At 35.2% G+C, this 17,046-nt stretch overlaps 1 protein-coding gene across 3 annotated transcripts in view; it reads left to right on the top strand.

Annotated features, from left to right (window-relative positions):
• The window catches only part of NIPBL (NIPBL cohesin loading factor), a 195,787-nt gene that overhangs the window by 165,264 nt on the left and 13,477 nt on the right, over positions 1–17,046 (top strand). For all 3 annotated transcript variants that reach the window (XM_020901635.2, XM_020901637.2, XM_070476591.1), the window contains 7 exons: positions 7,479–7,587; positions 9,077–9,213; positions 12,457–12,597; positions 12,742–12,835; positions 13,320–13,474; positions 14,560–14,650; positions 16,541–16,714. In XM_020901635.2, the coding sequence (XP_020757294.1) occupies positions 7,479–7,587; positions 9,077–9,213; positions 12,457–12,597; positions 12,742–12,835; positions 13,320–13,474; positions 14,560–14,650; positions 16,541–16,714 (901 nt within the window). The remainder of the gene's footprint in view (positions 1–7,478; positions 7,588–9,076; positions 9,214–12,456; positions 12,598–12,741; positions 12,836–13,319; positions 13,475–14,559; positions 14,651–16,540; positions 16,715–17,046) is intronic.

Genomic DNA, 17,046 nt, shown 5'->3' on the forward strand with positions numbered 1-17,046 from the left:
GTTTCAGAATGGTGGGAAACATGGAATATGAGCGTGGGCTCACTGCTATACTTACTTTGTGCTGAAGTGCTTTTCTTAACCAAAGCAGTTTTGTGTGGAGTTATGGCAAGAGGAGAAGGGGGTGACAGAGAATAAGATGGTTCGATGGCATCACTGACTCAATGGACATGAGTTTGAGCAAAGTCAGAGAGATGGTGATGGACAGAGAATCCTAGAGTGCTGCAGTTATGGGGTTGCAAAGAGTCAGACGTGACCTAGAGCTAAACAACAAATATTATGGTAGATAAAGTATCCTCTAAGTCCATAGGTGGTAGTTTTGGTAGAAGTATTGCATACAGGAAAGGCAAAAATATATCGAGAGTGCCTATTTCAGTTTGAACAAAATGCTGCCCCTTCCATGATGGAGGCAGCCTAATTGTAATCAACCTGCCACCAGGTAGCTGGCTGATAATCCCAGGGAGTAGTTCCATATCAGAAATTCATTGTTGTTCTCTACTGCTGGCAGAGTGGACCTTAGATAGTGTGGCCTTGGTGAGTAGAAGTCTGTGTTGCTGAGCTTAAGTGTGACCTCCATCTCTGCCACCACACATAGTTTGTTCATGAGCCCATTGGGTGAGGACCGGAGTGGCTGAGGAAAGAGGCTGTTAACCTTGGAGAAGGTATCTGCAGAGCAAGTCATCCTGTCCACTTGATTTTTAAAATCCTTATCTGCTGAGGTCACCCTTTGGTGAACATCCATGTGGGATATAAATATTTTACCATACAGAGATGCCTCTTTTCCAGATTCCCTTGTCACCAACTTTGACCATTTGTCTTTACAAGCAAAATGAACGAGATGCACATCTTAAAGTTCTGCCCAGTGGGGGAATTTTTCTTCACCACTGTTCTTGAGGGATATCCCAGAAAGGGGCTGTATTGCTGCAACTGTCCACTTTTGGATGATCCCTGCATGTTGTGTAGACCGATCTGTAAACCAGGGATATTCCCTGTGGTCAGCTGAGGCCAGAGGTGCAGGCTGAGAGAAGGCAGTGTAGCAGAATGGGAACCATAGGCATTTTGGCCACTTTTTCATGTAATTAACTTGTGCCCTTCAGCCTGCTCTGACCTAATCATCTATACACTGCTTCCCTTTGATGATAGAATGCTGTTTTGCACACCCAACTTTGTGGCTTGGTGAGGCAGCCACCCAGTTTATGATGGACAGCTCAGAATGCATGATGATTTTGGTGGCCCATGAGTAGGCATTCAGTATCTACTAAGGCCAAGTAGCGTGCCAAGACCTGTTTCTCAAAAAGAGAGTGGTTATCTCAGAGGGTGGCAGGGCTTTGTTACAAAATCCTGAGGACCTGTACTGCAGTTTACCTATAGAGGCTTGGCAGAGGCTCTAGTCAGCAACTATATCTGCCACTGACACCTCACGTGCTGCTGGTCTGTGGCACGAGTGGCAAAGCAGCTTGCACAGCAGCCTGGACCTGCCTTTCCAGAGCCGCCTTCTGTTCTGTGCCCCATTCAGCACTGGCAACTTCTCAGGTCACTTAGTAAATGGGCCAAAATAATATACCCAAATGAGGAATAAGCCTCCAAAATTCAAAGAAACTCACTAAGGCATTGAGCTCTTTTTTGGTTATAGAAAGGACCAGATGCAACATCATATTCTTTACTTTACAATGGACATCACACCATGTTCCACACCACTAAGCCCCCAGGAATTTCTTCTAAGTAGAAGACCCCTAAATTTTTGTAGGATATATTCCCCACCCTTTCACATGCACATTCTCCGAATAAGTCCAGTGTACTTGTTCCTTTTTGCTTACTATGTGCAGTTGGCATAATGTCATCAATGTAATGGGCCATTGTGATGTCATGTTAAAGTGAAAGATAATCAGGGTCATACAAACTAAATTATAATGTAAGACTGGGGAGTTAAGATATCCCTGAGACAGTGCAATACATTGCTGGCCTTGCCAGTTACAAGCAAACTGCTTCTGGTGGGCCTTTGACAAGGCTGAGAAAAAGAGGTATCTTCCAGATCATTAGCTGTACACCAGGTTCCAGAGGATGTTAATTTGTTCAAGCAGTGGCACCTCATCTGGTACAGGAGCTGCAGTTGGAGTCCTAACCTGGTTAAGCTTATGCTAACAATTCAGGGTCTTTCTAATGAGTCGGCTCTTTGCATCAGGTAGCCAAAGTATTGGAGCTTCAGTGTCAGTCCTGCCAAAGATTTCCTTTAGGATTGACTGGTTTGATCTCCTTGCAGTCCAAGGGACTCTCAAGAGTCTTGTCCAACACCATGGTTCAAAAGCATCAATTCTTTGATGCTCAGTCTTCTTTATGGTCCAACTCTCACATCCATACATGACTACTGGAAAAACCATAGCCTTGACTAGACTGACCTTTGGTGGCAAAGTGATGTCTCTGCCTTTTATTTTTTTTTCCTTTACTTTTATTTGCATTTATTTTTTGCAGCCTTTATTCCTGGGCCATTAAGTTTTTGTTTCTTCACTTTCTTCTGTGCAGCCTCTTCTTCTGGTTTAGGAACAATCTGTTCTTTTTCAGTAAGGATCATCTTAGTGTGGCAGGGAGAGCTCATGTAGGGGTTGATACGACCATGAGCTCTGTATAAGTCCTGTGCCACATCTTGGGGGCTTTGTTCACCTGGATGTGCTCAGTGACCAGAGATTCTACATCTAAGCCCTTAAGTTCAGCATTACTCTGCATTTTTGAGCATGTGCAGTAAAAATTCAGCACTCTTTTTGGGCCACTGATCCTGCGTCCAGCCCCAGTGTTTGGCCTGTGCACACCTACCAACTCCACCATTGTAACAGTGGAATGGCGTACATTGCTTCTTTAAAGTGACATCCTTCAGATACTTGGAGGCTTTTCGGATATGCCCTACCCTTTATGGCCTTGGGCAGTTTTCACGAGTGTTCTTAAAGTGATCATGAAGAGTTTAGCCTCTTGATTTGCATGATTTTGTGGGGTTTTCTGGGTTGATTGAATAGCGCACTATTTTTAGAGGTCACCGCAGGCTGATTACCGGAAAAGTGATTTCTCTGTTTTTAATACACTGTCTAGGGTTGTCATAGCTTCTCTTCCAAGGAACAAGCATCTTTTAATTTCATGGCTGCAGACACCATAGGAAACCAAGAAAATAAAATCTGTCATTGTTTCCATTGTCTCCCCACCTGTTTGCCATGAATTGATGGGATCAGATGCCATAATCTTAGTTTTTTGAGAGTTTTAAGCCAGCTTTTTCACTCTCCTCTTTCACTTTCATCAAGAGACTCTAATTGCTCTTTGCTTTCTGCCATAAAGGTGGTATCATCTGCATATCTGAGGTTATTGATATTTCTCCCAGGAGTCTTGATTCCAGCTTGTGCTTCATCCAGCCTGGCATTTCACATTATGTACTCTGCATGTGGATTAAATAAGCAGGGTGACAATATACAGCCTTGACATACTACTCCTTTGCTAATTTGGAACCAGTCCATTGTTCCGTGTCCGGTTGTAACTGTTGCTTCTTGACCTGCATACAGGTTTCTCAGGATGTATATAATCATGTACAAAATGTTGGTAAAAATATGGATGGTTAAAGGCTGTTGTGATGTGGTCTCAGATGCAAATGAAGAACATGCTATTGGACAACAGAGAAAAGTCTGTTCTCGTTGTAGTGTGTCGAAGAACTTGGCTAAATTTTATTCCTTTTCTAGTGTTTGGTAAAGGGGAGACTTCAAGTGATGAAATTGGATGTTTAGCTGAGGAGATTTCTAAGCAAAGGGTTGAAGATGCAGCTTGATTTCTTGTTCCTGAGTTTACAGTCAAATAGTGTCTTTGTCTCCGTCAACCAGTGAATGGCTAAAGAAAACCTGGTGTATCCATATAGCTAGATAGTACAGCATGTCAAAAGGAACAAACTATTGATACTTAACAGCAACATAGGTAAATAATAAAAACATTACACAGACTGACAAGTGTCTCATACAGAAGAGTACATGTTATGATTCTATTTATATGAAGCCCTAGGAGAGGCTATACTAATCTATATGGAAAAAAATCAGAAGAGTGGTTGCAGGGAGCCATGGAGCGAATGGAAAGGAACATGAGGGAATTTTCAAGGGTGATGGTAATAATCTGTATCAGTGGTTTTAAAAGTTAACAAGATTATCTGTGACTTGTTAGAAGTAAAATTTTAAGACTTTTGTTCAGATTTATTTAATCAGTAACTCTGAAGTTGGGGCCCACCATTCTATAATTTAGCAGTCTCCAGATGATTCTAATGTAAGTTAAAGATGGAGAAAGTTTGTCCTCTATCATGGTAGAGTGTTTAGTTATAAAGGGGAATGTTCTTAACAAAACTGGGCAACTGTAGATTCATACATATCATTTCATGTAAATTTTATCTCAAAAGGAAAAGAGAGACAGTATATTGATGTCTACAGCTTACTTACCCATCAGAAAGTTGGATAGAGATGTGTATATTTTATACTATATATATTATATATGCATACATATATATGTACATCTGTGCATGCATATTGTGGGGCTTGTTTAATATCAGCATGTGTGTGTATGATTTAACATTAAATAAAAAATAAGTAATCATATCAGAGGATACAAAAGAAATTGTTGATAAAGTTTAATACACTTGAATGATAACGTCTAGTAAACTAGAAGTAAAATCTAACAGAATAAACTATAAAATCTAAAATAAAAATCATGCAAAATGGGAAGATGTTAAAAGAGATCTCATCAAAATCAAGAATAGAAAATATTTATCAAGTATGTCAAGGTGTTAAACCATATATGGAAAAGTAAAGAGTTGAAAATAATTGTCACTTCTGAAAATGCAGGAGCACTAATGTGTCTTAACAGGTACCAGGACTTATTAAAGATTGAGTAATTAAGATAGCTTGAACTTTTCAATAAATGGGACTGGAACAAGTGGCTACCCATAAGGGTTTTTTGTTTATTTGTTTTAATTCTTCAACTCAGAGAAGAGTCTGGCATGACAGAGTGTGCACACACAAACACACACACATAGATTAAAAGAAATCCATTCATGTCCAACTCTGTGCAACCCTTTGGATTGTAGCCTGCCAGGCTCCTTTGTCCATGGTATTCTCCAGGCAAGAATACTGGAGTAGATTGCCATACCCTCCACAAGAGTATCTTCCTGACCCCAGGATCGACCCGCGTCTCTTGTGTCTCCTACATTGGCAGGCAGATTCTTTACCTCTAGCGCCACCTGGGAAGCCCCAGAAGATAGTATATGTATAAATATATTTTTGACTTTTCTTAAGGAAGAATTTCTTGAGTCACAAAAAAACAGTAACCTGAAAAGATTGATAAATTTCACTGCCTTAAAATAAAGAACATTTGTGAATCCAGAAAAAACACAAAGTGGGACAGATATTTGATACACAGATAACTGACAAAGGAGCATTGTTAAAAAATATAAAGAACTCCTTTCCTGCAAACCAGTATAAGGCAAGAGTCTCAGTAGTAAAGCAGGAGAAAGTAATGAATGGGCATTTCATAAAAAAACACATGTGACTTAAGGTATTCAACCTCATTCATAATATGGGAAATGCAAATCAAGGCTATTTTTACACCCATTTGATTGGCAAAAATTGAGAATTCAGATGATAAATCATGGAGAAAACGTGGATTAAAGAGCATCTCTTAAACACTGTTGCTGAGAAAATGTTCCAACAAAAGTTTTTAAATCTAGCATTATTTCATAGAGTTGAACATTGTTATTACCCATGACCAAGTAATTTCATGCCAAGGTACATACCCAAGAGAATCTTACATATGTGTACCAGGAGACAAACAAAAATGCTCATTATGCCACTAAAGTAATAATTAACCTATCTTCAGGAGAATGGATGAATGAATTGCAGTATAGACACAACGGCCTATTTTATAGCAGCAAAAATGAGTAAAGTAACAGTTCTATGCAACAACCTGGATTACAGTTAGTGACATATTAAATGGAAAAGGCAAATCCCAGAAGACTGCATCCAGCATAATACCTTTTAGAAAATTGAAAATCCAGCAAAACTAGAAACAGTATTTAAGTTAGTTTTTTTTTTTTTTTAAGTGGAGAAATGGAAAAAGTTCTTGATAAGCGGTACTTTGAAAGTGAAACAGGAAGATGGGATAAAAAAAGGAGCACATTGGGAAATATAAGTTATTGGAGATACTCTTAAGTTAGGTTCATAGTGCATCATTATATTTATAAGCAAAAGGGTACATACCAGTATTGGCAGTGTGTCATAACCCAAATATAAAATTATGATTTATATTATTAATACTTTTATGTATACTTGATGTCTTGGAGAGCAAAAAGCAAAAATAAGGGTAAAGAGCCTGTTTTCTACCCCTTCCCAAAAAGACCAAGGTAGCATATAATATTAATAGCTGCTTAAGGTTGAGTTACAGAGCAGGACAAGGAGAACTTGCTGTTTAGAGCTGAAACTGGGTAAATTGAAGTTCTCTTGATTTGATTTCTTACTTTAAATTGGAAGGAGTAGGGGAAATGTGTGTGATATGTTATTCTGATTGCTGTCAGTTGTAGTCATCCACACATCTTGTAGTGAAAGTTTAAACTAGATCTTCGCTGTCCTATACTAGCCATGTGTGATTTTTCATTTAATTTGAATCTTTATTTACTTTTAATTCCTCAGTTATACTAGCTACATTTCAGGTGTTTAGTAGCTGCATGTGGCTTGTGGCAGCAATATTGTACAGCACAGATATAAAACATACCCATCATTGCAGAAAGTTACAATTGTACAGCATTGGAACCCTTGACAGAAATTACACATTTCAACTTCTTTAATAACCCAAGAATTGTATTAGCTGTTATTTATTAACAAAACAGATGTATCTTTGATGACGTTACCATTTACCTCTGATTATGAAAGATTGTATTTATTTTTCAGCTATAATTAGACTGATCTCTTTTCCTCATATCATTATTTGTATCACATCTCTATCATTGTTTATTAATAAGTTGATAAAATAACACAGGGAAGAAATCCAGCCTTGTGTTTTATAATTGCAGATTTTAAGGTGCAAGTCAGATGTAGTTACAGCTATTTTTAAAATGTCATTAACCCATAATAGACTTTTTTGAGAAATCAAAGAGCTTGACATGATGAGGGACGGAATTCTAATTCTTTAAAATCACTCAACTAGCATTGAGGGGTACTCTTAAGGGAAGGTCAGTGTTTTCACTTCTCTCATAGTCTGCCTTAGGTTCTATACATAGCAATTTAAATAACTTCATACTAAAATTGTTTGGAATTATCTTTAATTACTGGTTATATTTTAAAATATTTGTTATATATTTTTATTATGAATTTGCATTTTCAGTATTGTTAATTACTTATGGACACATTTTGATGCATTTATGTTATTGTCTAATGAATAATTATACTGGGATTTTTTTTTTTATATATATACACTTATAGTTGTTGAAGTCTGAAGAGGATTCCTCATATAAACCTGTGAAGAAAGCTTGTACTCAACTTGTTGATAACCTAGTTGAGCACATTCTTAAATATGAGGAATCTCTAGCTGGTAAGACATTTTATATATTGGTCATTAAGTTGATTTTATAAGATATTTTAAAATACTTTGTGCACATTTCTTATTTTTGACTCTCGCTCTGCTTAGCCTAATAATTAACTACTTCACTTTTAAATGAACTCTGTTTTTTGTTTGGTGCTGAATCCCAGGTTATTGTTACATTATAGTTGACTGGTATTATTTACAGCAGTGTAATAGAAGCTTGGGACTCATCTCTTTCACATATCTTTCAATAGAACATAATAATGAGCAAGAATTAAAGTAAATCCAGGGACTAGTGTATGTAGGTAAATGTGCTTATCTAAAAACTGTTCAGTATCTTTCAAATTATATAAAAATTTCTATCAAAATGAAATTATTATAAAAATGTTTTTAAAAGATTTACAGTACCTTCCTAATACCAATTATAATTATATAAAATGTGCTTAATCTTGACCTAGAAAGGTGTTAGTAATAATTCCTTAAACATTTAATATTCTGTATTATCTATCATTGTCACAAAATTGAAGTTATTAATGAAAATATAAATAATTATAAAATCATAAAATTCATAATTGTTATCTATTGCTTAAAAGTACACAAGACTAACATTACTTCCCATCCCCTAATATATATTAATGAGGAACAATAGTCAGCCTCTGTCAGTTTTCAGAATTGGGGGCCATTTACCTTTTACAGAGGTACCATTTATGGTAAAAATTGTTGATATTCTTTATATTTTAATGCAGTCTTTTTATTTTTTTCATTTTCCATGTTTACCTCTTTTTCTTTGTATCTCCTGTTCTGTTTCCCATTTTTTCTCTTTCCTAGATTTTAAAGGTGATACTGTTGGCACTTAATGTTAAAAAATTGCTAATCTCCTCTAAAAACTCCTAAGAACCAAGACACATTGTATCTCCTAACTAGCAACACTCCCAAGAACCAAGAAACATTGTCTCTCCTAATTAGCTACACTTTCCTCTTACCTGAACAGCATTTGCTTGTCTTTAATACAGCACTGGTTTACCTTCTTAACTTATCATTCCTGTCTTCTGACATTCTATCACAGCAGCATCTTTTTTTCCCCAGTAACCTTAAACACAGTATCACCTCAGCTAAATTGTTTTTGTCCTCCTTTGCTAATTTCTTCTCCATCCTCATTTCCATGCATTTTTAGATACTAACCAACACCATGTTTATTCTCAAGAATTCCATCTCTAAACTTCCAAACTTTCATTCTACTTTTTACTTCAGTCCTCCTCCCCTTGATGTGAAACTTGCCTTCCATAGTGCAGCCTGTTTGCCCATTATCCTTAATACATGTAATTTTATATAATATAGAAAATCAGGGAGTCTAGTATCATAAGCAATGCTAATCTGTTGTATTGAGGCATGTACTAAATCTATTCAGATGATAGTATTGAGTAATTTGAATAATATTCTGTATAATTTCCACTGCCTTGTCATATTTTAGTGTCTTATTTTCTGTTTGTTTTTCCAGACTCTGACAATAAAGGTGTGAATTCTGGAAGATTGGTAGCTTGCATAACCACTTTGTTCTTATTCAGCAAAATAAGACCCCAGCTCATGGTTAAACATGCCATGACTATGCAGCCATATCTTACCACTAAATGTAGTGTAAGTATAGAGCTGTCTGTCCTGTTTTTCTCTCTTACCTAAACCATGTAGTAAATATTTTAATTTGCATTGTGTCATCCACATTTTCACTAAGAGATGACAGTCATTTTCACTGAAAGATCAACTGGGTTATGTACTCAAATATAGGTTCTAATATTTGTGGCAAGTTATCTACAAATATCATTTTTCTGATGTATTATAAATAAAGTTCAGGTTTCATTTCTGTGTAAGCTCCTCAAGCTAAACTCTCAGTAATGCTTAATAAATGTAACTATTGTTAGAACTTAAACAGTGAGTGAGGCAAAGTTCTTGTCACTGAGAAATTTACTGTCTTGGATTCTGGTTTTGCTTTTCATTTGTTATTTTTGATGTATTTTATTTATATAATGTATTAATATGCTGAATATGGAAAATAAAGGATCATCAGTGATGTTAGGTTTTTAAGTTAACATTACATGTGTTCTCCTAAAATCAAATGTGAAGATTAAATACTGCTTGATTCAGATAATCTAGCAGTTTATATGACACCGTGGTAAATTCAATGGCTTATTACAACAGTAAATTTTAAAATACTCTAAAAATCTATGAATGTAATTAATTAGTTTTTTACTTCCTATGTTCCGAGCTTCCTAAGGAGCTAATTTTAACTGTTTACTAAATTTGTTTTGCTGCTATGGTCTGTTTTTTTGGCAATCTAAATTAATAAATTCTAGGTGAAAAACTTCAGGATGTCCTAAGAAATTTTAAAACCAGAGGAAAGTATCAGAAGATAAATACATTAAAAATAATATGTAATACTTCTGAAACAACTTTTAAGACAACATATATTTCTGTCTTTAGGGCTTGTGTTATATCCAAATATAAACTGATTAATATGTAATCTGTGACTAATAATAGTAATTAATAGTTATTGAGCACAGTGCCAAACACTAAAGAATTTTGCATGCAGCATCTCATTTACATTATGAAGTCAGTACCATTATTATCCCAGTTTTACAGATAAGGAAACAAAAGCTTAGAGAATATAAATAATTTACCCAGTGTCACAGCTAATGAGTCCCAGAGCTGGAATTCAATACCGTGTCTCTTTACCTGTAGAATTTAAACAACAATGGAGCCTTGATTATCCTTGTTTCAGTTGATATTTTTTAAAGCAATGTACTTGAAAACATTTTGTATAATTTATTATGCATACACACACTCTAATATAAAATTTTATATAAATAAGGCTATCGTATATATGATAGACACCTTTTTAAATGTTTGTTGTTGTTTTTTATATCCTACCCTCCTCGTTTCAGGATAAGCAATCTGGAGTGTCCTTGAACATTTTATCAGTGTCTCTATAATTGCAGACACACATATACAAATGATTAACCAGATTTTTAAAAAATCGAGTCATGTTATATATGTATCTGTTAGGCATTTTTACTAATCTCAAAACAACTGATATATATTCATCCTTTTGAATAGCTGTGTATTATTCATCTTATGAACATCTTATGATTTGTTTAACCATTTTCCCATCTTGGCGAGTATTTATTTTTTATTCACATTGTTTCCTGTTGATAGCCACTACAGGCAATTCCTTAATAATCATTCCTATTCATATACTTTTAAATATTGGTGCTTTTTTTTTCTTTGGCATAGTCTGAGGAATTAACTTCCTAGATTGAAGGAATGTTTTTTGCAGTTTTGATTTTGTTTCTAAATAGCTCTTGCTGAATTGCTGGTGGACATGTTTCATAGCCTCTTTGGAAACCAGTGAATGATGATCTGTGTCATTTTTGTACTCTTTGCCAGGCTAACAGATGTAAAAGAATGTAGTTGTTTGTTGCTTCAGCTTCCCTTCCTTGATTTCCAAGAAGATTTAGCATCTTTTTTTATGGCATTAACCAGTTGAACTTGATTTTCTTTAATTTGACTGTTCTTATCCTTTGCTTATTTTACCTTTGAATTGTGGACCCTTTTTTTGAAAACTCTTTAAATGTTTGAGATATTGATCTATCTTATGTATATTCATTTCATATATTTCATGTATTCTACAGCTCTTTTCCTTCATGATTTTCATCTTCATTTAACTTTTTCTTTCAGATTTTAAGATACTTTATATACTTGATTTTTCAAGTCAGTTATGTTTCAAAAAAATTTTAATGAATTTTTAAAGTAAGATTCTGTCAGTGATTTTCAAATGAATTTATCTTGAGAAAAACCAATTTATCCCTTCACTCATTTTAATCACCTGTTACCTACAATTTTTAATCAGTTTTAAAACCTCTAAAATTTATAAAGATTATAATGTTAGCATTTTAAATTTTAAAATAAAGGAGACTTATACCTAATTCTGGGATTCTGCACTTTCCTCTGTCATAAAAGGGGTTAGCACAGCACCATTGTTAACACCCAACTTCAGCACTGTTGACACTCAGGACCTGGTTATTCTTTGTTGTCAAGGGCTTTTCTGCATGTTATAGGATGTTTGGCAATATCCTTGACCTCTCTCCACGGGATGCAAGTAGTACCCCCCATGCCAGTGTTATGACAACCAAAATTGTCTCCATATATTGCCAGATATCCATTGGGGGACAAAGTAAAAGTGAAAGTGTCAGTTGCTCAGTTGTGTCTGATTCTGTGACCCCATGGAATGTATAACCTGCCAGACTCCTCTGTCCATAGAATTCTCTAGGCAGGGATAATGGAGTGGGTTGCCATTTTCTCCAGGGGATCTTCTCAACCCAGGGATTAAACGTGGGTCTCCTGCATTGCAGGCAGATTCTTTACCATCTGAGCCACCAGGAAAGTCACCCTCAATTGAGAGCTACTGCATTGTTGTTATCCTAGTTTGAAAAATACTAATCTTAAAAAATGTACTAGTCTTTGGTAAAATACTCTGTAAAACACCATTGTTCAGAACTGATTTTTAGTGCATATTAGGGAGAAAAACAGTAACTGTAGCATTATAACTAATTGACTCAAAGATCACATGGTAAATTAGTGACAGAGCTAGAATAGAATCCAGGTTCCTGTCACTATCTGCTCCTTTTCCCTTCATACTTTAAAAAAGCTCTTTCCTAATAATACTGTTTTGGGTTTTTTTGAGGCGGGGGGAAACTCTTGTGTGTGTATATATATATATGTATATAATATACCTATAAAATAATACCAATACCCCAAATACATAAAGCTGCATATAGTTTCTTTTCAAATTTTGATATTCATAAAGCATTGATTTTATCCTTATAGACACAAAATGATTTCATGGTTATCTGCAATGTTGCAAAAATCCTAGAACTAGTTGTACCACTGATGGAACATCCAAGTGAAACTTTCCTTGCCACTATAGAAGAAGATCTAATGAAGCTTATCATCAAATACGGCATGACTGTAAGCATTCACTTTACCACCTCTGTGTTGATCAATATACAATTCACAAATCATGTGTTTTTAAATCACTTAATCATGCTTTTACCTTTGTTTTTACCTTTGTCTTTAACTTTTATCTAAACAGTAACATTTTTTCTCTTTTAGGTAGTGCAACATTGTGTAAGCTGTCTTGGGGCAGTTGTAAATAAAGTGACACAAAATTTTAAATTTGTGTGGGCCTGTTTCAATAGATACTATGGTAAGTTCACTGCCTGGGCTTTAAAATTATTTTGCTAGATCCTGCAGTATACAGTTCCTTTTTAACATACCTGATAAAAGATAAGGGAATTATAAGAGCTATGATTGATTGTCCTCTATAGTCCATTCTCAGAAGCATTACTTCCTGGTATCTTTTATATTCCCTTAATAACCCAATGTGATTACTTCAGAAATTTTTCTTCTCATAAGTAAATGTTAGTAAGTTTTTTGCCTACTATGTAAAATAAAATTTAAATACCGTTTTTTTCCTTACATTAGTTCTTTTAGGCTCAATTGGAATACCCTCATATTTCTAGACATGTTTAATACTTAGAAAAGTTTAATTTTAGTAAATTTTAAGTTTAATTTACTTAATTTTAGTAAAATGTAGTTTTAGTTTATTAGCAGTAATTATTTGAATATAACAGTTTAAGAACAGAGGGTTTGTTATAAATAATAAAAATAAATGTTACTTATTTTACTAGGTGCCATTTCAAAATTAAAAAGTCAACACCAAGAGGACCCAAATAACACTTCACTACTAACAAACAAACCAGCACTTCTGAGATCCCTTTTCACTGTTGGGGCACTGTGTCGGCATTTTGATTTTGATCTGGAAGATTTTAAAGGCAACAGTAAGGTAAAGATCCTAATATTATTATTTAGTATCCTGAAAAAATAGAACTATGTGACCTGTGCATTAAAAAATGACTATAATGACCCAGGATGAGCAGCATTAGAGTAGTCTGGGTTTTGGTTTTGTTTTGTTTTAATTTTATTGTATTTTATTTTCTATTTTTTGGATATGCGGCATGTGAAAGGGCTTTCCAGGTGGCACTAGTGGTAAAGAAAGTGAAAGAAAGAAAGTGAAGTCGCTCAGTCGTGTCCAACTCTTTGTGACCCCATGGACCGTAGCCCTCCAGGCTCCTCTGTCCATGGGATTCTCCAGGCAAGAATACTGGAGTGGGTTGCCATTTCCTTCTCCAGGAGATCTTCCCCCCCAACCCCCAGGGATCAAACCCAGGTCTCCCACATTGTAGACAGACGCTTTACCATCTGAGCCACCAGGGAAGTCTAGTGGTAAAGAACCTGCTTGCTATTGTAGGAGATGTAAGAGATGCAGGATTGATCCCTGGGTCAGGAAGATCCCCTGGAAGAGGGCAGAGCAACCCACTCCAGTATTCTTGCCTGGAGAATCCCATGGACAGAGGAGCCTCACAGGCTGCAGTCCATGGGGTTGCACAGAGTCGGACAGGACCAAAGCAACTTAGCACGCACGCACGGCGTGTGGGATCTTAGTTCCCTAACCCAGGATTGAACCTGCACCCCCTGCATTGGAAGCGTGTAGTCTTGACCACTGACAGACCAGGGAAGTCCCTAGAGTTGTCTGGTTTAATCTAAAACAGTGCTATTCAAAACATGATCTTCAGACTGGCTTCTAATCTGTGAAGCCAATCTGTTAGTTACCAGTCCGTAATAATAAATTAATGTAAGTTATACCTGCTTTGTATTTGTGGGCACACTTTGTCAGCATCACTTTTATTTTTTAACTGTCCCAATGAATGACATTGTTCTAAAATTAATGGATTTATACATGTATTGGTGATTTATTCTTTAGTAAAGTTTACATGTAGAAGTTTGCTTTTAGATATTATTTTCCTTCACAGTTGAAAACTGATCTAAGCTACTCTTCCTTATACACTTTAATGTGTTTTTCCCCCTTAGGTTAACATAAAGGATAAAGTACTTGAACTATTGATGTATTTTACAAAGCATTCAGATGAAGAAGTGCAAACAAAAGCCATCATTGGTCTAGGTAAATTAAGTCTAGATTTCTTCCTAGTTCTTAGTTGTTTGAGAGGTTGAGCAAGTTTTAAAATTTTTGTGAGTCTACAATGTTGATTTATTTAAGTATGTTTCTGTTTAAAGTAGGATCTGATGTCTAGAATATACATCTGGGGGTTAAAACAACTGGGTTCCATTCTTGGTTCATCCAGTGACTTCCTGGGTGACTTTCAGCAAGTCATGTAACTTGTTTGTCAGTTTCCTCATTAGTAAAGTAGAGGTGACAATACTTTCTTCTACCCCTACTTTATAGGGTTCAAAGTACTTTTATAAAGAAAAGTGATGTAGAAAAATTTGTAGTTGTGTATTTTTTTAATTGTTATTTTTCTTTGCAAAGTATTGTCAATTTATGTGTCTGCCTCTTCTAAAGTCAAAACAAAGGGCAGTCTGCACAAACTTCTATTTATTAATATATAGAAACACATGGTAACCAACCATATAGGAACAACTGGATGTATACTTTTTCTATATTATTTTTCCAAGAGCATTGATGTGATAAATACATGTGGTTAGGTTAGGTCTTTGAGGTTTATCTGGAAAGATGTTGGAATATGGGAGAAATTTGAGAAGGATAGCCTTAAAGTCTTGATACCTGAATTAAATGCACTAAAAAAAATTAGGTTTTTGTGCTCTTGTTTTGTTTGTTTTGTTTTACTTTGTACAGATACATATAAAGCTATTCATTAAGGTTAATAACTTAGAAATTTTATTTAGTAGCATTAATAAAGTTTGTAATTTATAATGCATAGACATTGCTGATATTTCTAAGGTACCCAAACTTCAATGTTTACTTTTTTTTTAATTAAGTCTTAATATCTTCCTCTTCATCTCTTTCAGAAAATTACATATAGCAAATAGAGTAAAAATTCATATACCACTTACTAGGGAGTTGTATTGGTGGAGTATTACCTTTCAAGTCAAATGTGTACTTCAGTCTGGACATCCATACTATAAAATGGCAAAAACTAATGGTTTTACATCTAATTCAGAGAACAAAGAGTGTAAATTTTAATTTGAAGCAGTACTATCCAGAAAATAGTGCCTTTAGACCAGTTAATAAAAGTTGCCTGGGCCATTGTTATCCTGTGTCACCTTGGGCTAGTTATCTGATCACTCTATGCTTTGAATTTAGTTTGTTATTTGGCATCCATAATACTTGCTCTCATCAAAGATCTTCGTTTTATCTCATAAGTAAGCATTTTGTACAAATAAACATGGGCAATATTATTTTGGGTAATAAACATGGGTAATAATTTGTGATTATAGAATTCAGCATTGTGGCTTCATTATAACATATAGAAATAAATAGATTTTAGCTTTATTTTAGAACTACTCCATTTCATCAAATGAGTATATTTTAATAGCACCAAGGTTAGTACCTTCCGCTGGGGATCTAAAAATGCACACATTACCTCTTAAATCCTGAAAATATCTCATTGAGGTAGGTGGGTGGTAAATGTTATTGTCCCCATTTTACAGATGGAGAATTGAGGCACAGAGAGATTATGTGACTCACCCAAGGTCACACGACAAGTCAGTGGTGGAGCCAGGAATAGAACCCGAGACTCCTGACTCCTAGTCCACTCCCTTAGCCACTAGGCCCTGCTCCCTCCTCAAGGTTTCCTCTTGTGTGAAATTCTCCTTTGAAATGCAATTTCTTATTTTTAATTCATGGGGGAAGAAGTACCTGCTCTAATACTTCTCTAGGTAAGGCCACCAGCATATTCTTCCAGTCATTTTAAGTTTTAATTTTTGAAATAAGGAACTCTTTATATACTTTATCAACATTTTCAATAAATGTTACATTTAATTTTAATATGAATATATCAAAGAGAATTTTTGTTTTTTTCCTCTTCTTTAGGATTTGCCTTTATTCAGCACCCAAGTCTGATGTTTGAGCAGGAGGTGAAAAATCTATACAATAATATTTTATCTGATAAAAACTCCTCAGTAAATTTAAAAATACAAGTGTTAAAAAACCTCCAGACCTACCTACAAGAAGAAGATACACGTATGCAGCAGGCAGATAGAGACTGTAAGTGAAAATATATTTTCAAAGTTCACAGTGGGGCTGCAGTTAGCATACTCTGTGACTCTTTTTTAGTCCAGATACCTACTTACCCTATATTAGATAAAGGAGTTGAGTTAAAGAAGATACTTCATAAACTCCCTAAAGTAGTTTATAAATTGAATGTGTGTGCAGACCTTAACATTTTGACAGAGGGAAAGGGATTATACTTTCTCATCATGTTCTCCAGGGGGTCTCTAACAGACCTAAAAAAATAAAAAATTAAGGACCAATGGGTCAGTTGTCACATTTTGTGCTTTTGAAAATGTGACTTATTTTAGTGTAGTTAGTAGAGTTAA

The sequence above is a fragment of the Odocoileus virginianus genome, chromosome 14, assembly GCF_023699985.2.
Source record: "Odocoileus virginianus isolate 20LAN1187 ecotype Illinois chromosome 14, Ovbor_1.2, whole genome shotgun sequence".
NCBI classification, from domain to species: domain Eukaryota; kingdom Metazoa; phylum Chordata; class Mammalia; order Artiodactyla; family Cervidae; genus Odocoileus; species Odocoileus virginianus.